The 23145-nt window shown below is 33.9% G+C and overlaps 1 protein-coding gene across 1 annotated transcript in view; it reads right to left on the bottom strand.

Moving 5' to 3' along the window:
* ZNHIT6 (zinc finger HIT-type containing 6) overlaps window positions 1-23145 on the bottom strand; it is a gene marked incomplete at both ends in the record, with an annotated part of 45876 nt that overhangs the window by 7752 nt on the left and 14979 nt on the right. Inside the window, 3 exons of the mRNA XM_084242329.1 lie at window positions 10455-10532; window positions 11942-12022; window positions 15332-15400. Of these exons, the coding sequence (XP_084098455.1) occupies window positions 10455-10532; window positions 11942-12022; window positions 15332-15400 (228 nt within the window). The remainder of the gene's footprint in view (window positions 1-10454; window positions 10533-11941; window positions 12023-15331; window positions 15401-23145) is intronic.

Here is a 23145-nt window from a genome sequence, read left to right as displayed (position 1 = left end):
CAACTGTAGAGTGCAGTTTGACACTGCCTAAACATTAGGCTTTAACTCCTTTGCAAGCTATCAAGTCACTGAATCCTAAGACATCTTTATCTTCTTGAATTTTTTAATGAAATCTGTTGTTTTCAACAGTAGAAAATAGCTCTGATACCAGAAGACAAACTACTTTGATTTGGAAGAATTAAGGTACCAACATATGTCTTTTCTTTTATCCTCAGGGACCCTCTCAGACATTTCTTATTGCTATTTCACTTGCTTACTCTCACAAACTCACTAGCTGACCCTGATTAGGCAGCTTCCCCGGGGCATTATAGGGGCAGCATGGCTCAACAGCTTCAACAAGTGTTACATGACTGACATTATAAAAATAAAAGTTGTTTCTTAAAGATTATACTTTTAATCTTGGCTGTTATTAGCTTCCAAAGAAACTGGTGAAATTCTTGAACTTCTTTCTTTACTTTATTAGCAAATTAGTATTAAAAAAAACTTTATATAACTAAAAAAAGTAGACAGACTTCAAAAAAAAGTCACAAATTACCTTGTTTCCTGATTACTGATACCCCTGAGATCATCACTCTTGCAATCCCCTAAAAATACTGAATGTTAAGTTTGAATGTTTTTCAAATTTAATAATCTAACAGCTATTCCCAAACCACAGTATTTTTCTACTATAACACAAGGTCACTGGATGAAGTGATCACCAAGATACTTCCAGCTCTAAAATTCTACAAGTTTGGATACTTATCTGCCAAAGGTAGCACTTAATCTATGTTCTCAATAGTTGTAATTTTTTCTCAGTCTAGGTTTCTGTACTAAGAGGAATACTGATTACAAAAGTAAAAAACTGTATCTTTGGCTTTCTCTAAAGAATTAACCTTAATAGAAATCAATTTATTGCTGTGTGATAGTCAATATTTTTATAAAGTATGGCTGATCCTGGCATAAGTGAAACAGGTAGGTTCTAGAGCCAATTAAATTCTACTTTATATCATACTTATCAAATTCCTTTAAAATAACACAAAATTAAAAGCACTAAACATTTTAATAGAGTAGAAAGGAATGGATTAAGTGAACAAACTGCCTTTCATTGGGACTTTGCAAAAGGAAAAGAAAGGGGCCAGGTTTTTTATGAAGGTTTAGTATAGGAGAAAGCAGAAGATTCATAAGCTCAAACTAAAGCACAAAACCAAACTAAGTAGGGGCCTCCCTGGTGGCACAAGGAGTTAAGACACAACCTAGGAAGCTCTCTGTAGCCACTGCAGCACGAGTTCGATCCCCGGGCAGGGAGCTTCTCACATGGGGCAGGCCTCTCCTGACTCGCCCACTGCTCCACTCAGCAGTGTATTTCAGTCAATCTGCCTGTTCTGTTCCCTGCTCTGTCTCTGGTGAATCCTCTAATTCCCCAAGAACTGGTCTGTACCCCAGTTCTTGTATGCATAAATAAATCTTTTAAAAAAAAAAACTACAGGTGTCCAAAAGTTTCAAATTTCCTCAATAAAAGTATTATTTAAAATTTCTCCAAATAATACTGTGTGACAATTTTTGCAACTCATTATGATACAAGTCACAAAAGGAACAGATCTTGTCAAAGTTAAAGTTTTTTTTACCTATACTTAGTTTTCAAAACAAAAATACAGCAATTGACTTAGTGGTTCATTGTACTTTGCGGTGTAACTTTTATGTCATATGTGTTACTTTTATACATATAATCGGCATGGGACACCAGGCACAACTTGGGTAATACAAACATATACCTCTGTTCAGAACTATATGGTAAATGATACTAATCTAACTAGGATGTGAATACTATGAAGGTGGTAAAATTTAAGTGACCAATTGCCATTTTAAAACATGTAAAGAGGATCTTACTTGGCTCTGACTTATTCTAGATGTCATTTGTTCAGTATTGTCTGAGCCTCACTAGTAAGCTCAATTTGAAATCCAGAAGGCTTGACTGCAATCTTTTTTTACTGGTCCTTATGAGCTGTGACTCCTCAAGGATACTCAGTTTTCCTTATCAGTGTAAGGATAGAAAAGATCTATTCATAGAGTAGCTTGTAAAGATTAAATGTAATATGTGAAAATGTTTAAAATATAACTTGTCAAACTAGTATCAGTAATAACATTTTATATGTCAAAGGTAATTTAGCACCTCTTGCAGGGAAATAACATACTTAGCAGGAATTATGTTCATGATCTATGATGAGACTAGTTAGTGTAAAAAGCATGAATTTGTAGACAAACAGACTTGAGTCCAAATTCTGACTTGTAAATGTAACTTAATTTCCTGGGTAAGTTAATTTCTCACAGCCTAAGATTCCTATCTTGTAGAGACAGACTACATACTTCATTAGAAGTATGCTAAAGGCATGTAAAAATGTTATTAAGCACAATTCCCAGCATTTATTCATCAACAAATTCTTCAGTTATTTATTGTCTACCATGTAGAGTCAATCTGCTAGGTAACAGAAACCAATAGAAATAAGACCCACAGTTTATTGGGGGTGCTAGTGAAACAAACAACTGTCCTATTTCACTGGAACAAGTGTCATGACAGAAATATAAAAACTAAAATACTCAAACATTCTCTCTTGTTCCTTTTCCAATTCCAAACGTTCTTTCAGGCTGTACAGTGTCTTTAGTATCTAGGCACTTCATTTGTTACTCCTACTTCCCCCCTCAACTTAAGTGGTTCTTAAAAATCCCTCCTCCTCCATGAATTTCCCTCTAAATCAATAGAGAATTTTAATTAACTTTACTTCCCAACACTATCTTGCTTCCCAAGACAGTGTTAAATCAAATGCAAGAGTCTGATCACTACAGACTTTTGCATCTTTGACCATTAGCAAGTATCACTTTGAAAAATATGACGAGGTTCCTCAGAGAAATTTTCACTTAGAAAGTTCATGAATTAACTGCATCATAGAAATAGATGATTTTAGAGTGGACAAAAATTTAGTCTTCTTTGTCTTTCAGGTGAGGTCAGTGGGTCTTAAAAAGTTAAGTTATCTTATTCACAGTCACACAAGGAGATGCAGAATTGGGACTATAAGGCAGATCTTTTGAGTCTCTTTCCCTAGCACTTATTTACTAAGTATCCACTATGTACCACACACTGTTCTAGGCACCGAGAATATAGTAGTGAACCATTAGGTATTCATTAGAGATTAAAAGATTAAGGCTTTCTAGAAAGAAAGTACTTGTACAAGGCAGGTAATCGTAACAATAAGCTGGGTATTTACAGGACTGAATAGAGAGATGACACAGGAATACACATAGAATTCATAATGTTTTGGTACTTCTAACAACAGTCTGGTTGAAAAGAAGGTTGAAGTATTTTGGTTAAAATGAAATATCTGACTTACCTAGATATTTCAATTAATTATGTCATTACCACCTCCGAAGATTATATAGAGTTGGTTAAAAATTATTATATGTCATAACTAGAATGGATAAATTTAGTACCCTAAATCAAATGGAGAGTGAAAATATATTTCCCAAGTATTTAGAGAAAACTCTTCTTAAATTTCATGAAATTACCTGAACCAATAACCAAAATAGCCTATTTTTAATGAAAGCATCACTATGGAAAGGCTTATCGCCTCTCAAATTAAAATTCTCAAGTTCATAGCCACTGAAATTTCAATAGCTTGCATCTGTCCTGTAAACACTCACCCAGCTGTGCCAAGTAGCTAAGCTTCAGCTTCTCCTAGAGCTAAGTTTACAATTCTTATCATAAAACAGCTTCAAGCAGAATGCCATACGTGAAACCCATTCCACCACTGGACATGTCATCTCTGAGATGAAAAAATATTTAGTACCTTGCTCCACATATTTCCTTTATGTATGTGGACATTCTTCAGGTTGATGCAAACATTTTTCTAATCCTTAAATGGTATCTTGCTTCCACTTTTTTAGAGTCTATATTCAGAATGTGGCCAAAGTTTTATACTATTTTGAGCACATACTCATCCTGATCATGACTCTCACTTTGAAAATTAACAATACCCAAAAAGCAAAACAAAGAATCTGGGTTGAATTGCATATAAACTAAGAACATGCATTCTGGTCACTTATGGCACTGAAAGGCATATGCTATATTGCAAAGAACATACCAAGAGTTTGGAGGTAGGCAAGCAGGCCTCAGTGTGGATCCACGTTCTACCAGTGAGTGATTACAAAGCAGCAGACAGGGTTCTCTATGCAATTATAATATATTTACAACATATATGCATAATGTAACATAATTATAATGAATACAAAATGCTTAACAGAGTACTTAAAAAACTGTAGTAGGTACTCAATAAGAGACTGATATTAATACTTAATGTTTCACAAAGATATCTTTTCGTTTCTAGATGTAATCTTGATTTTTAACATACCTTTGCAGTGAACATTGTTTGTGGTATTTGGGAAAATTTATTCAGGATCTTCAAATTTTTTTGCTTATACAAAAAATCTAAATTAATTTTGGAAAATGATGATACTTTTGTACTTTTTTTTTTTTTTTTTGTGGGACCCTCACCAGTGGCCGGGGATCGAACCGGCGCTGCAGAGGCTGTGGGCAGCCTCACAACCTAGCGCTCAACCGCTGTGCCATCAGGGGAGGCAGGGGAGGCCCCTACTTTTGTACATTTTAAGTTTAAATTAATTTGTAATCTTTATCCACAAGTTAAATAGATGCAAAGATCATAATTCATGGTTCTGTACAAATATTGATGATTTAAAATGAAACTGTTACACTACTCTTAAGAAAATTCACTAGAATCTAAATACAATGGTAATATGATACTGATAATCATTTAAAAATATAGATGAATAAACTCTACCCTAACAAGCTAGCAATCACACATGGTTTTTTCTCTTTCAACTTGCATTGCAATTACAAATCTTATCCTAATAAGGTTTAAACTTGAAAATCTTTCACAGATTACCCAAATACTCTCTATAACACAAACTTGTAAGTTAATTACCTATTATCTGAAAGCTTTAAAAATGTTAAAACTTGTTTTGAATTGAATAACTTTATTATTAGTATAAAGCTGACCAAACTATAAACATATTAAAAACACCTAAAATAAATGTTATTGGGGATGTATCTCTTACACAGATAAGCTGATGATAGCATCTTCTAAGATACTGCAAACTTGTTTACAATAATAAACACCTTAGATTAAGTGATCTTCCCTCTTTTATCTCTGTTGTAGGTATTAACAGAATCAAATTCCAAAAGGAAAACAAGAGGAAGTTTAAAATCCCATCTAGAGAGCATACTGCTGCTGTTTATTGGCCTTCCATTACAATTATTTTCAAGGGCTCTAACTAAAAAGAAAAATGTTCTCTGGCTATTTACATAAGACAAAGCATCTTAAATTAGTTAATGCTGTTCTTAAAAATTTTGGAATTCCTTTAATGTTTTCTGGTATATATTTAATTCTGTAGTATTATTACAAAAACTATCTTCACTTTCAAGATCTTGTTTTCTAATTGAAGGACATTAAAAATCCCTTTAATATACATTCTGTAAATTTCCTATTTAAAATTTCTTCAAAGTGTATTTTTCAATCATTCTCTAGAAGCCTGAAACAAGATCATTTAATTTTCTATTTCTAATTGAATCAGGCAAAGGCAGAGACTAACTCCTCTAAGGATATACAAGTTTGATTTAAAAAATCTATCCAAATATCAAATGGCATATGTCTTTATACAACCTCAACAAAACAAACATCTACAAACATTTACTTTATAGAAAGCATTTAGGGATGCTTCCAGGAATTTACCATCCTGGCTAGAGTTTCTCAAAATGCAGTCCTGGATATAACATACAACATGGTCCCATAAGAGGCATAGATTGTAAAAATGCAGATTTTATGGGTTCTGTTTAAGATCTACTAAGCCAGGATGTCTGAGGATATGTTTAAAATTACATTTCCTGGGCCTCCCCGGTGGCGCAGCAGTTGAGCGCTGGGTTGCAAAGCTGCTTGCAGCCTCTGCAGCACTGGTTCGATCCCCAGCTGCTCCCCGGCCGCTCCCTGGCCACCAGAGGGGGGTCTTACATGGCGCGCAGACCTCTCCTGCCGCCCGCTGCTCCCTTCAGCAGTGTACTCCGGTCCTTCTGCCTGCTCTGCTCCCCGCTCTGGCTCTGGTGAATTCTCTCACCCTCCCACGCTTCTACTGTACCCAGTGCTTGTATAAATAAATAAATAAATCTTAAAAAATAATTAAATAAAATAAAATTACATTTCCAACAACTGTCCTAGATGATTATGATGGACACTAAAACCTAAAACAGCACTGTTCTGAGGAAAGAAGCAATACAAGTTAAATGATCAGTGGAAAGATGTTGATTATAAGGGAGGCTAAATGGCCAGTGGGGATATGGGCTAGGTGAAAAGGCAGGCAGGATCTGGTAGGAGCAGTAGGTGAAGGAAGAAAGAGACCAGGCTCTTGGACACTACTAGGGCTGACAGGTAAAGTTAGGCATCCAGGAATTCAAAATCTGAGCAAATACCATGAAGTGGGTAGTCAGTTTGGCTCTAATGTAGAAGACAGTCTTTGCTTGCTGGCAGGTGGGTATTAGTGAAAGATAAACAGGTCAGGTGGGTCTCATTCAATGCCTTTACATAGATAACATAATTTTCTCTAAAATGTCTTGGTAGAAAAAAGTATCACACTTTCTAAACATCTCTGCAAATGATTTTGAATATTTCCTGTTAAATATCTCTCATTTTATATACTGAGAACTAAAATCCCAAGAGTTAAACAAAACACAATTAACCAATAAAAAAATCCTCTAGCACAGGATCAGCAAACTATGGTCTGGAAGCCAAATCCAACCCACTATATTTATAAATAAAGTCTTGCTGGAACAGCCACACCCAATCATTTATGTATTGCTTATAGCTGTTTATGTGTTATTATGGCAGAGTTGATAAGTATAATTGTATATACAAAACGAAAAATATTTATTCTTTGGTGATTTATAGGAAAGGTTGTGTACGCCCAGCTTTAGAGATAAAAGTGGTATCAATACCTAGCACATAGCAGGCACACATATATTTAAGTGCTTTAGTACACTACTTTTAAAAACTAGGGACTAAAGTCTTATGGGAAAGTCACTGATACAGCTCATCAGGAAATATAAAAATGGAGATGCCTAAGGCAGTCACTGTCTTCAAAAGGGAGATTATCTATCATATGGGATAAAGTATAAAATAGGATTGAAGGAACCAATGAGAAGTACAAAACATTTTTGAGGCTCAAAAGATAAGGGGATTATAACTAGTTGGGGAAAAGGAATCATTCCACTAATAAACAATAGACTCCTGAGAAGACTGTAGAAGAGAGAACATAGACAATTCATTATAGAGATCAATTATGTAAGGTTAGGGCAGCAAGAATTCAAAGGTGGATTTAAACTCTCACACCTTGCTTGAGGAGAATGACAATACCAATAACAGGGAAATGGCCAATCAATTGATTTAATCCTCATTTAAAAGAACACACATACATAACATATGGATTCGGTGTGATGAGATTTAGGTATGTTGAGCTTCAGATTTAATGAAATGAGTAAGCTAGGATAGCTAAAAACAGAATTTGCAGCTTGGAAGAAAGGGTGAAAATATATCTAGATTTGGCAGTCATTTGTACAGAAATAGTAACTGACAAACAGGGCCTCCCAGGTGGCGCAGGCGGTTGAGCGCGGCACTGTGAAGCTGTCCGCAGCCTCTGCAGTGCCGGTTTGATCCCCGACAGCCCCGGAGCAACCCACATGGCGAGCAGACCTCTCCTGCCTCGCCTGCTGCTTCCCTCAGCAGTGTATTTCGTCAGTCTGCCTGTTCTGTTCCCTGCTCTGTCTCTGGTGAATCCTTTCATCCTCCCGCACATCTGGCCTGTACCCTGGTTCTTGTATAAATAAAATAAGTCTTAAAAAAAAAATGACAAACATCTTGAAACAAGTTCCTGACACTTCACATTCTTTTAATAGCCAATTTATTGATAAATCAAAAAATGTAAACTAATATGTGGTTATTAATGAGTGGCCTCTTGAGGGTATAGCTAATACTGAACTTACAGAACTTCCCTGAAATATAAGAAATCATTCTGCTGAAAGAAGTTATTTCAAAAATGTAATGAATAAGAGTCAACTGTCAGCCATATGGGAGTTTTTGTTTTAAACATTTCCTATTATTAAGAAAGCAATCTCTAGGATTAAAACAACAACAAAAACTCAGATTCACTGAGTCAACTGAGCAAAATGTTGACCTGAATGTTTTCGTGCTTACAATTCATAATAAATGTATAATATGTATTTATGTAGTGATTTCCTATGTGCCAGGCACTGTGTTATGTACCTAACATATGCATTATCTCAAAGCAATTTTCACAATGATGCAAAGTCATTTCTCTCTTGATCTCTCTTGATCTGTTTTTTCAGATGAGAAAACAGGTTTGAAAACTTTTCAAGGTCTTTATCAAAGTTAAAACACTATTTTTTTGACAGATACAGAAAATCTATTTTGATATAGGTTTTTGGATAAAAGAAAAAGGTTATTTTGGAAACTCTCATAATTTAGGTTAGGTTTGAGAAGCAGTGATAATAAAACATATAAATCACTTATATAATACAAACTTAGTATTTACAATGGTGAACTTTCTAGACAACAAATTCTGGAAGCTCTTAAAGTAAAATAGGACAGTCTACTTCTCCACACGTGATGTATTCTGGAAGGATATTACTATGGAATATACAATTTCACTCTGAAGGATCCTGAAAATAAAGGACTAGTATAGAAAAGTCATTATTTTGAAAATAATGTTTAGAAAATGTTTATACTTCCACTGGAAACTCCATTGTTCTAAGCCTCTCCAGGACTTATAAGCATTTCTCAGAAAACAGATCCATGCCAGGAATCACAGTCCCACTGCTTGTGTCTGTTTTCCCTAGTACAATAGAACTGTAAACTATTCATTCCTGTATCAACCCCACTGTTTACTTATATGCCTAAAATATTAAATGTACTTAATTTATGGTTTTAAAATAAATTTAGAAAGAGTCATCCCACAATAGCTTAAGTCACATCTTTATCAAAACCAGGCCATATATAGACATCAAAGCAGCAAAGTAAATGTAAAGAACAGAAACAGTGTCTCAATTGCTTCATGAAAACAGACCATCCTATTGATAAAAGTAAAAAAAGTAAAATACAGGTCTAAAGTTTAATAGATTTGGAAACTGCAAATGAATAGACAGTATCAAAGTTGGGAGTATTCAAATTGTTCAGTGAGCAGCAACACAAGTCACCCTCTGACAGTGTCTGGCATTACAACTCAGGTTTCTCCTCTTCAAAACTGCTCATTTACTTTTTGATGATAAACTGGTAAGAAATAATGTGGCAAAAGGACAGGGGTGGTTTTGCTAAAACAAGCAAGCTTACATAAATTCTCCTCCACTAGGAATATAAGTTCCCCAGGTATAGGAATGGTTTTACTTATTGCTCACTCTAATGTCTAGAACAATACCTGGGCAATAGTGGGTATTCATTAAGTATTTGCTGAATAAATAAGCAAATTTACTGCAGACATATTAGCTTTAATAAAAAGACATAAATTGAAACCCTGTGTATTCTGGAAAAAAAAAAAACTTCTCAAATAAAATCAGTAGATCAGTAGCAAATTTCTTATATCCTAACATTTTATAACCTAATCTTAGAGGTTTTCTAAGTATACTTTCCTTTAATAACATAACTGCAATTACATATACAGATATAAATTTGTTCATCTTAGCCTACCTATGACTATATATATAAACACTATAGTTTAAAAATCTTTAACAAAAAGAAAAAAAACACTAAAAATCTGTTTTTAAAGGTATCCCTATAGTATCTAATTTCATTGTTCATGCTTAGAAAATACTTATAAAACTATGAAGTTCTGAAGAAATGAGGATAACTATCTTGAAGATATGCTTTACCTCAACTCAGGTCTAGCTTCAGGATAAATGCTACCTCAGTTAGTTTCTGACAATATTGCCTTAAAATGATGCTCTCACTAGTCAAAAATCAATAGTGTGGCAATTTTTAAATCCAAAATTCCTGGACCTGGCTTGCAAGTCAACTGATAACCCCAATTTTTATATTGCTAAAGACAAAAACTTGAACACTAGAAATCAGCTGCAGAGGTTATTTCTTGAAATAATTTAAAAGAGGACTTAGAAATCTTTTATGCACATGATGTAACTTTAAAATATTCTAACCAGGGTGATTTTTCAGTTGAATTTATCCCATATTATGATAAGTAGGACTATTTTTAGAATACTAATTTGAAAAATATTTTTAAAAGCCTAGGCTTTGTTGATAATTAGTACAGTAACTAGTTACTTAAGGTAGCCAAGTTACTTAATTATATTACAAAATTAGAAAACATTAAAGAAATAAGGTAAGAAGCAATTTTACCTTACTAAATTTTGCTGTGTATGCTCGACTTTCATGAAAATTTGGACCCCAGTCTGAGAGCGAACGTAGACTTTCAACCTGAAACAAAATTGCCAATGTTGATTTTTACTGTATTTCAAGATAGTTTCTATGGAAGACTAAGCATTTAGGAGCAGTTCAAAAATACTTAAAATTTCCAAGCTTAAAGGAATCAAGGATTTGATTTTTTTAAATTTATCTTTCTGTTCTCCGTTTAATGAAATATCTTAAATTTAAAAAAGCACTAAAAAAAAAAAAGCACTAATCTTTCTATTTAATTTAATTAATTTGTATCCAATTTAGTGACATGTATTTTGCTTTACTGCCAAATGTAGCATGAATAATAACTAGATTATGAGAAGGAAAGAAAATCACCTATTATAGTTGTCTGGAAGACAATGCTTGATATGTGACATGGATCTGGTTTAGTTTCAGCACTAAACTTAATTCAAAAGCAGAAGATGAAATTTAACTAGAACTGGATCAGGCATTTTAAAATCCACCCAATCTTAAATTGTTTCAACACCTTCTGGAACCAAATACAGCATTCATATTCCAAGCAGGTACCATCTAGAGAAGAGGAAGTCAGCTGGGTTCCTGCCCAGGATTACTAATAAACACTCTAAATGATAGTTTCCTTTCTTTGAGCACTGCCTCCTATGCACTAGGTCCCATACTAGGAACTTTACATGTTATTTGTTTTAAGCTTTATAACAACCCTACCTAGTGGATATTATTATTCTCATTCTCATTTTACTGATGGAAAAAAATGAAGGCTGGAAGTTAAGCAACTTGCTCCTGATCATATAGTTAATAAAGGACAGAGCTAGCTATTCTAACACAGATATTCTGAATCTTTCCACTATGCTATCTTAACCATTTTTGTTCATATCGTATTTTGGAACAGAAGGCACAATGTATCTTACTTTTATTAAAAAAAAGGCTGATCAGGATTTTCTGTCTTTAACACTTTAAGTGTTAACACTTGGAAACACTTAATTTTCAAATAATTTATAGTTCTACTGAAAATTCAGTTCCTTAAAAGGCTGTTTAAGTGGTAAGACTGCAGAATCAGACTCCAGACTGTATTTAAATTCCAACTTCCCTGCTTATTGCTAAATACAGCCTTCTAACCACCTTAAGGCTCGGCTTCCTACCTGAAAAAATGGGTATAATAGCAGTAATCTATGTTAATGAGGTACTACTAGGATAGGATGAATTAATGCACTTATTATTACCTGTTTCAAAAAGTATCTGGAACACAGTAAAGAATGAGTATTAGCTATGTTGTTTTACTATCCCAAACATCATCTCCGATAAAGCCTTAATAAACATTGAGGAAATGGAACAGAAAGAGTACCGACACATCATATTTTAATAGTTAGAACTTTACAAAATAAACATACACATTGCAAATAACTCAAAATTTTAAATAATTTCAAAAAGTTACAAGATTTTTTAAAAAATACCTTTGACGAATTACAGGATCGGACTTTTCAGGATCAATGTATGGTCTTAAGATTTCGTTAATAGTTTTGTCATCTGGTACTCTTTCCAACAAAGAAAACAAATTAAAAAAAATGAAACAAACTATTATTTTAATTTTTGACTAAAGGTATTACTTTAGCATTATTAAATCTTGTGGCTTTTTTGTTTAAATAACTGAACACAGAACTTTTATTTTACTCTTGGAAAATATAACATCCTTTTAAGCAAAAATTACTCATGAAAAAAGTTCAGAAAGCTTCTTGGACACACTTAATAAACTCTTTAAAAAACAATATTTTGAGAAGCTCCCTATAAATCAATTATAAAATATGAAGCCTCTTTTAACACACACCTGTGCTCAAACATGAAAGAAGTCAAGATGAAATATGTTTGAAAGTTAAAAGAAATAAAAAAATTTTGAAAAAGTTTTCAGATACTAACTTCAATTCATGTTCAAATTAATTCATTCTAAAATCCTAAGACCAGGTTAAAAAATTGATAGTACTTTCTTTGAAAACAGAGCATTTATGTTTTCCAATGTCCCTGTATATATGTATAATACATTATTATAGAAAAGAAGGCCGTAGAAACAAATTTAAGACAATGCTCTGAACTAATAACACTTTTCAATCATTTATACATATTCATATATACTACTGTACTATATATCCTTATCTGTAAAATCCTTTCACTGTCTTTAGTCTGGTATGTAACTTCAAGAAGATAAACTCGCCATTTGCAGCAACATGGATGGAGCTCATAGGGACAACAAGTGAAGTAAGTCAAAAGGACCAAGATAAATACTGGATGGTATCACTTACACGTGGAATATAGAGAAACTAAACTAAGGGTCAAAAGGAAACTTAAAAATTAACCCTTGAGAATTCTCCTACACTGCTGGTGGGAATGCAAACTGGTCCTACCACTCTGGAAAGATGTGCGGAGGTTCCTCAAACTACTAAAAATGGAGCATCCATATGACCCAGCAATTCTACTCCCAGGAATCGACCCAAAGGACACAAAAACATTAATTCATAGGATACCTGCACCCCTATGTTTATTTACAGCACTAATTAAGACATGGAAATAACTACAATGCCCAAAAATAGATGACTGGATCAAGAAGATGTGGTATATATATATACAATGAAATACTATTCAGCAATCAAAAAAGATAAACTCATGCCATTCACACCAACATGGATGGAGTTAGAAGGGATTATGCTCAGTGAAATAAGTCAGAAGGATAAAGAAAAATATTGGATGGTTTCGCTTATAGGAGGAATAGAGGGGAACCCAATAAGGGATCTGAGGAAAAATAATAACAATGAATAAAAAAAAATTAACAGGCAACTATAAATCAGAGACATTGTGCATAGGAGAGGGAGGGAAAGGGATCAAAATGGGAGGGAAGAGCACAGGAACTATGGCAATGGTGCACCGGTAAATGGCAGTGGGAATTCTATGGGGACTACACGTGAGAGGAGAAAGCAAACACTGTACAAAAATGAACATTGATGTAAAATATATATAACTACATTAAACATATATAGAAAAATTAACCCTTGAGAGCTGACTATAGAACTGAAGTCTACAGAGGGCGGAACGGTGGGAGGTAAAGGGAAGGGAGCACAATGGACTATGGTGGTAAACTATGGGTGACTCGGAAGCAGGCACACTATGGTGGCGATACCTGAGGAGGGATCTTATACTTTCAAACCACCAACAATAATGTAAGCCAATGCTACTTCAATTAAAAAAAAAAGTTCTTCATTAAGAGACAACTCAAATCAAACAATGGGCAAGTCTTTCCACATTGCTGCAAAATAGACACTTTTCTAAAGAAGACATTCAGACAGACTAAAGACAAATGAAAAATTGCTCAACATCATTTATTATAAGGGAAATGCAAATCAAAACCACAATGAGGTAACACCTCAATCCTCTGATAATGGCCCATGTTAAAAAGAATGGAAACAAACATTGGTGAGGATGTAGTGAAAAAGGAACTCATCCATTATTGGTGGGAATGCAAGCTGGTACAGCTTCTATGGAAAATGGCATAGAGGTTTCCAGAGAAAATGAAAGTGTAAATTATGTATGATCCAGCAATATTGCCATTAGGTATTTATCCTAAAATTTTGAACATTCCAATGTTAAAGATTTGTATACACCTATGTTCATAGCAGCACTAAACACAAATGCCAACTGATGGGATCAACCTAAGTGCCCTCCAACAGAAGAATGGATAAAGAAATTGTGGAATATGTACTCAAAAAAATACTACACAGCTGTTAAAAAAGATGAAATAGTGGTTTTGGGGACAAAATGGATGAACCTCAAGGTGATTATGTTCAGTAAAATAAGTCAAAAAGTGGAAGATAGATATTCTACAGATGAGTGAAACCAGCTGTAGAATATAAATAACCAAAAAACATACACAGGCAAAACAGCAGGAATATATCTTGGACTTAGTGAAATAAGTTAATGGTTACCAGAGGGACTAGGGTATTGAAAGGGGAAGGAGGAGGAAGACAGATGGGGTGTTGGCACAGGTGGTCTGGCGGAGGGTGAGTGGAACACATGCACATATGGTGGAGCAGAAATGTAACCCCAAAACAAGGGAAAATAAAGGAAATTGGAGAGGTCATTTATGCATAATATAGATATATGCAAAATATATTACTTAAAAAGCAACTTTACAGTTTTCCTAATCCAAGGAACCAAATGGTACACAACTATTAAAATTTTTAAATGACAACTGAAGATGTTCAATATGAAAAAAAAGTAGGATAAAAAACTATTCATATACACTAACCTCAATTATGAGTATTCGCATATACATGTCTGAAATTTTTTTCCCTGTGGGACACACTATGTATGATGTTAATAATAATCTTTGCGGATAATTTTGGATATTTTTCACTTCCTATATAACCACTTACCTTAAATAGAAAGTTTTTAGCCCATTTGAATTTCCCCGCACCTCTCTCCTTCATTCTGCTCTGCCTCCTAAAGTAACTATCATTTTGACTTCTGAGCTAATCCTTTCCTAAGTTCTACCTCTGTAGTTTCACCGCTATCATTTTCCTAAAACAGTTTAATTTTCTGTTTTCTTTCATATATACAAACAATAATACCCCATGAGTATTCTTCCTTAATTTGCTTTTTCACTCAACATTATTTCTAAGACTCACCCATGTGGCTGTATATTTTTCATTCATTTTCAGTGGTAGTTAGCATTTTACTATATAAATATACAATTTTGTTACCAATTTTACTATTGACAGCACATTTAAGTTAACAATTTATTATGAAAACAGACATAATAAAAACAAATTAGTTCTTAGTAGAGAGTGGTGATGTTATACCTTTTTTCTATGTACACAGCTTGACTCTGAGGAAATTGAAGCTTCACATGCCAACAAAATTGTTGTTTTCTAAGAGAGAAAATAATTATGTGAGGATCAAGGCAGATAAAAGCTTGAACACATAGGAAACTTCCTGAATTTTCATTTTAAGATAATAATTGTAAAAGTATTCTTATAACTTAGCAACTTTTCTACTAAGAGCTATTTTCTCTTATGACTTTAGAGGCTAAATTTTTTAAATAATATACTTAAGGATTTTTAAGAGGAAGAAATTTAAGTAAAGCAGTCCTGAACTCTAAGGGCTTCACATTCCCAAATCAAAAGGCAATTTCTCATAGTTCAGGGGCTTTTGAGATCCATGTGCTACTACTTGAAGTTTACAAATAAATTTCCTTATGACTAACAAACAATGAGCTGATGTCTTTGCCTGACTAGTCTGGAAATGAGGTGAATGAAGTATTGTCCAGTTGAGACCAGCTGGCTACAAATACACTCTGAGCCATGAGTATGTGTATTCAGTAGCAAAACAGTAGACAACAAATTGGTTGCTAAGCAAAATGCACTCTGAGAGAGTCCCTTTGCTTTCAGGTTTAAACTTTGTTTTGATACAGTTATCAATAGTAATAATTCACTAAAAGTCTAACTTAGAAAATGACCACATTCTATTTTAATATTTAACACTTCTGAATTTGACACTAAATATTCCTTTTGAAAGATGTTTAATGCTAAAATATTGAATCCATTACAGAAATTTAAATGTCTTCAAACATGATGGTTTTATACATGCTTTCCTTACTTAGAAAAAATTTCTAACAGCCCTTTGGCAAATTAATGCCTGGCAGCATCTCCAAGCAATGGCTAGCATCTTCTAATAATTAATAACCTATTAGGCTATTAATTTATAGGATTTAGTAAATGAAACTTGTGATGTTCTAGTGCAATGTTACTTCAATTAAAACTTGATTGTAAATACAACAGTTGTTGACTTTAAATAATATTGCAAAATGAAAACACCTGGCAATATTTGTTATCTGTAAAGCAGGCATAGCATACATAATACTACCATCAAGGGTCTAAGAGATACCACCCTTCTTTCTTAGTAAGAAGTTAAATTGAATTTTTCATCATATTGCATAAAATGACTTCTTTCTAAAAATATTTATTTTTCCATGTTAAGTTAGAGGGGGAAAAAGATGACAAACTTGTCATCTTGTGGAATTGTAAATCATACTCAATCACCCCAATCATTGCTTGAGTAATTTCAAGAACCACTCACCTTTCTTAATACTCAGTAGACCCTGAATACCCTCAGAAAGTACTTAACATTCCAAAACCAAAAAGAAAAGTCCTCAGAAGTAATTTTATTTGCCACAGTTAACTAGTTATGGTTTTATCAAGGCATTCAATACTATTTTATTACATATACATTGTTAAATTGTGACTATTATAAAAATCTTTTGGCCTTAGTTCAAACATGAACAAATTTCAAAAGACTATTTACCATTAAAAAATGTGATCTTGCAATATTTCAAAAATAAAGAAAAAGAAAACAATATACTCAATGTATCCAAACGCAGATGGTTTTAACCAACTTGCATACTGCCATATATTTTTTTCTAAGAAAAACAAAAAAGGTCACTGATAAGATTGACATCCATTGTACTGTTCCTGAGCTGGGTATGTATCTTACTATCCATGGTTTTATAATTTTAAAATATAATTACAGATTTACAAACAACATAGTATTCGGAGTGATATTAACATCTGTTGCAAGATCACCACTCTAAATATCCTATGCCTTACTTTTTCACTTACATGTTTCAGAGACCTATTTATGATAATACATATATATTAATTTTAACTGTTATATAGTATTTTATTGTATGACAGCTGATCAAACCTTCCATTTTCTACTTTTTTTTTTTTTTACAGATTTATTTATTTATACAAGAACCAGAGTACAGGACAGATGTGCAGGAGGGTGAGAGGATTCACCAGAGACAGAGTGGGGAAGAGAAAAGGCAGAACTACTGAAATACACTGCTGAGCAGCGGGCCAGACAGGAGAGGTCTGCCTCACCATGTGGGCATCTCCCCGGCCTGTGGGAATCGAACTGCACTGCAGAGGCTGCGGACAGCTTCACAGTGCTGTGCTCAACCGCCTGCGCCACCAGGGAGGCCCCATTTTCTACTTTTCAACATCATCTCCAAGTGTGTATTTCACTGCGCAAGTGTGATGTACACTACTACTGCCTCAATTTTTTTACCAGTTGTTCTTCGATTAAATCATAATTAAGAAAAAATACAGTATCCCTGAGTGGGTCTATTATTTACCTCTACTAATATAGAGAACTAAAAGTTAACTTCATTGAAAACCTGCCTCTACTTTTTTGCTCTATGATAGTATGAAAGGTATTTGAGAACAGTAATTCAAAATAAAAGATTTAAGTAAAAGAATGGACAAAGAGAGATTGAAGGGTGCTGAATGGAGTTCCCGAAATGGGTGAGTTAATTATCTCAAAAGTTGTTTTGAATTAGTTAGCATTCTTAAAATTCATGCAGTCCTCATGTGGCAATCAAATGTCTTCCTAAGACTCAAAGAATAAAGATTTTCATAATTACATACAATGATATACATCCCACCTTAATAAATACACCAAAAGCCAACAACATTATTTGTGAAAATGCCTGAGTAATTTTTTATCTTTATTTATAGGTCTTCTAAAAGGAGTCTGGAAAGGAAAAAAATTAAAGTTACTGAAGCGTCAATGAGTATGCATAAATATAATTGTTTTTGTATTCTGAATTACTATCTAAAGATGAATTCCAAGAAGTAGGATTGTAAGGGTAGAGCAGGGTTTCTCAACCTTAGTATTACCAACATTTTGGATCAACAAACTCTTTTTTGGGGTGGGTGAGAGGGGAACTAACTTTGCATTAGCGAATGCTAATAGCATTCCAGTCCTCTACCCAACAGATGTCACCAGTAACACACACACCCTCAACCTGTGACAACCAAAAATGCAACCAGAGACTGCAAATGTTCTGTAGGAGGAGAATTACTAGGATAGAGGTTTGAACATTTATTGTTACTCTGACTACTATTCCCTAAATTCAACAAAATGCCTTCAACTATAACGTAATTGTGTCCTTAGCATATTTATCAACGTTCTCAAGAATGCAAACACTGAACTTAGAATATTCTGGGCAACTCAGGGACCCCCAGGTATTATGCCTAGAGTATGATGATAGACTGGCAAAGTAAAGGTGGCAATTATTAAACCTAATGTTCCCTCTGGACAGCCTGACAAAGTAACAGAAACACTGAACTCTTCTCTGAGCCCCATGAAGCTCAACTATTGACGCATAGAAATGCTTTTTCTCTTTCCAAATACCAACACACACACACACACACACACACACACATTCTCAATGGGGGTAGTATCAGCTCAAAGCAGGCATATATTGGTACACAGGAAGGTAAAACAAACAAACAACAAACACTTAGCTATCATATGAGCTGTGGTCCTATAAAACCAGATATACTGTATATCTTTGGTATCAAAAATGATAGGGGTAGGGGGTAAATGTTTCACAAGCTCCTTGAGAAGTGATAAGGAAAAAAAGCGCTGAGACACAGATGGTAAACATAAATGGGGAAAATAGTAAATGAAGAAAATATTATTCGCTCAGTTTTAGGGAGTTAATATAGGACACTGATTTAACAACTCCTGCTTACTAAAACTGTTAAGGACCATTTTCTCATAAAGTTTCAAGAAAGTAATGTGGATGAAGACACATATTTGGTGGGAGGGAAGATTTATATCCAAATAACTCAATTATTCTTCTGAGTTCATGATTAAAAAAATGCTAATTTTTGTATCTGGAGCACTACCATAATTCTAAGGAAGAAGATCAGAAGCTTTTAAATGGCACTACTCTCTTGATATATGAGATGTGCAAGTCATTTATTACCAAATAAGGTAAATAGAAATGAAATACCTTTATCTATAAGACTTGCAAAGATGTTTTTAAAATAAGAAATGCTGGGGAAGTAAGGCAAAAAAAATTATTGATAGTAGTATAAATTTATGCAAGCTTTTCTGGTGGTTGAACATCATACAAGTTATAAATAAAAACCCATAATTGAAAAAAATCACATATTTTAGTGTCAACAGTTTTATTACCAGGAATTTATCCCAAGGAAATAATCAGACAAGTAATGACACAGGTACAAAATATCTATTGTCCAATGTACCAAACATTAAAGCAGAAAAAACAATAGGAACAATTTAAATGATAATCAGAAAAGAGATTAAATAAATCATGGTAAATCTATATGATGAACTTAAAAATGAGGTAAAATTATATGCATTGAGGTAGTAAATGTGCAATTTGAATGATGACATTTATATTTAAAATATATTCACACATGTGTGGCCTTCCTGGTGGGCAGGTGGTTGAGCACAGTGCTGTGAAGCTGTGCACAGCCTCTGCAGTGCCGGTTTGATCCCCGCCAGTTTCAGAGCAACCCACATGGCAAGGCAGACCTCTACTGTCTCGACCGTGTATTTCAGTCAGTCAGCCTGTTCTGTTCCCCACTCTGTCTCTAGTGAATCCTCTCACCCTCCTGCACATCTGGCCTGTACCCCAGTTCTTGTATAAATAAATAAATCTTTAAAAAAAAAATATTCACAAATGTATTTCCATGTATAAAGGATACACGCCAACTTTTAAACTATGGTTGTTATTTGACATTATAAAAGGAATTAATTCTTATTTCATATGATTTAACAAAAAAATTTGACAGAATTGTTTGTTATTTTTTATAATCAGCAGAGAGAAAATATTTTTCATGGGAAGTACAATATGGCAGTCACAGCAAGGACAGGAATAATTTTAACCTTTTAAAATTATATTTTAACAGCTTCAAAGCTACCTTCTTCAAGAAATATGTTACAATTAAGAGTTACATATAAAGGGTGGATTCTAAGAACTGTTACTTCTTTTTTTTTTTTTTTTTTGTGGGACCCTCGCTCGTGGCTGGGGAAACAACCAGCACTGCAGAGGCTGCGGGCAGCCTCGTAGCCCAGGGCTCAACCGCTGCGCCACCAGGGGAGGCCCAAGAACTGTTACTTCTAATGCAACATTTAAATATTTATAATGAGTTTTAAAAATAATTTATAATATATAATTATATAACTATAATAACATTATATAACATATACAATACACTTATAATATAAATGAGTTTAAAGAGCTTTAAATGAGATTAAATAAAACCAACAATTCTGAGTTCTATAGGCATGTGGGACAAAAAGAATATGAAGGGATAAGCACTTCTTTTTAAGGCAGAGTCAACCACCAACCCCAGGCACTGCATTTTTCTTTCATATCACTGTGATATCCTTTCATATCACTTTACATGAAAGTGGACTTTTTTTTTTTTTACACGAAAGCCAGGGCAGAGATTATGTGGATTCTGAATCTCACTCTGACTCTTAACAATTTATTACTTAGAATGATCTTGAGCTAAAGACATAAATCTCCCTGTACCACAGGTTTCTCACAGCAAAATGAGGACAATAATGGTATTTATCAATATATCACAGGATTAAATGAGTAAATACATGCCAAGAGTTCAGAATATAAATTCAAAAATGTTAGTTACTGTTATTATTACTACTATTATAATCCTGCATTGAATTCAATGGCCTTAATTATGAGACTTAGAATGGAAATACTGACAGGGCCTTTAGCTGAGAATATTTTGTCATGAGTTCATAACCAAGCTCTACCTATACTGCATTTAGTGGCTAGAGCTGAAATTGGACATGTGGGTTATTATCTGGCTATAAAAGGGCCTGAATGTTTTGAAACACATTATGGATTTTATTCCATGGCTAATGCACCAATAACAAAAGTTTTTAAAGATGAGTGAAATGAAGGTTTTAGAGGGAGATCCGCTATCCTCCTACTTAATTCCCTAAATAATGTTTCTACAGTGTAGTTAGGACATTAACTTTTCAGCTTTTGCATACAGATAGATAGTGAGGAGAAGTACTTTTCTACTTCTTTTAAGAAGCACATTGAAATATCAGTTCAAATACGCCTCACATTTTCACTACTGCTTTTTAAATACAGGTGGTTCTATGAGTTAAACTAATGCCAGACTTTCACATGTCTGATCTTCAGAATACTACACCACTAATTAAGATAGGAAATTCTACAGGTTATGGAAACTACTACTGGATCCTTTACCAAAGGACACTAGCAAGTAGCAGAAGTAATAACAGCTTATTTATTAAGTGCTTTTTATATGCCAGACATTATTCTAAATGTTTTACACATATTCATTCATTTAATTTTTATAATTCTATGAGGTAGATGGCTTCATTTCATTTTACAGATGAGGACTCTGAGGTAAATATAAGAAAGTCTTTCCTCCTCCAAGGTTATTTTTCAGTTGGAAATTAGTCGAGCTGTGATTTGAACCCAGACAGTGTGCATTAACTTTGTAGAGTCGAAGCTCTAATTTTCTATACTTTCCAGAATTGGAAGCTATAATAAATCATATATTTTTCTGTTCTGTTAATTCAAGTATATCTTAATTATTTTTCATTTTAAATATTTGCCTCCATATTTTATAATATCTTAAGAGATATAGTAGACATTGTGACTGTCTTGCAATCTCTAACTACCATTCACCTTCCTAATCCATCCCATACGTTGAGGAACGGACCACAGGAGTGTGCACTTACTTAAGAAATCAATTTCCTCTATTCTCCTAGACACAATGGCTCAGAATTGGGCAGATGACCTATATGGCCCAAATCATGCTAAATTTCAGGTTTCCTGTCTAGTAGTGCTGGGTGAGAAGCACTTTTGGAGGTTACTGTAACCCAAACCATAACCAGGAGCAGCCTATGACCATGAGCAGTCAGCTGACATCAAAGATACAGTGTAAAATTGACAATAAAGTAGATCCTTGATGATAAAAATTGAGTCATTGTATCTACTAACCTGAAAGTCTATCCAGTTTCTAGTCATAGTTATAAGAGCCATATACCTTTTATTTTGTTTATTTTTACTTTTATTTATTTATTTTTAACATTTATCATTTTTTCACATTTTTGAGATAATATTTGCTTCCCCCCACCCCCTCAGATTGAATTTCCTTCCCTAAGGCACCTGTGCACCATCACCACAGTCCCCTGTGCTCCTCCCTCCCTCCCTCTCACCCCTCTCCCTCCTCCTCCCCTGCAGTATGTCTCTGGTTTATAATTGTCTGTTTTTGCTTTGTTGTGGTTTGTACTGTTACTATTTTTTTTACACTGATGTCTTATTTGGTTCCCCTATATTCCTGTTATAAGTGAAACCATCCGATATTCTTCTCTTTCCTTCTGGCTTATTTCACTGAGCATAATTCCGTCTAGCTCCATCCACTTCACTGCGAATGGCATGAGTTTATCTTTTTTGATTGCTGAATAATATTCTTGATCCAGTCATCTATTTTTGGGTACCAGATACCTTTTATATTAAACCTCAAGCCAGTCTAAAATGGTATTTTATTTCAAGTAACATAAAGCACCCTGATACAAGAGATTAAAGTTTTCTTCTTTTTAGGTTTCATCTTTCATTTATAAGCAACAGAAAAAAAAAAAAAAGGGGCAGGCTGATCTACAAATTATTAACTGTTATGACATTTGGAAACAGCAAATAATTACTTGATGAAATTTCAAGAAAAAGCATTTTATTTATTTATTTTATTCATTCATTCATTCATTCAAGCACTGGGTACAGTCAGAAGCACGG

Source organism: Talpa europaea (genome assembly GCF_964194135.1).
Source record: "Talpa europaea genome assembly, chromosome: 9".
Classification (NCBI taxonomy): Eukaryota; Metazoa; Chordata; class Mammalia; order Eulipotyphla; family Talpidae; genus Talpa; species Talpa europaea.
The sequence above is the reverse complement of the archived record's forward strand: the minus strand, read 5'-3'. Positions and strand labels throughout refer to the sequence as shown.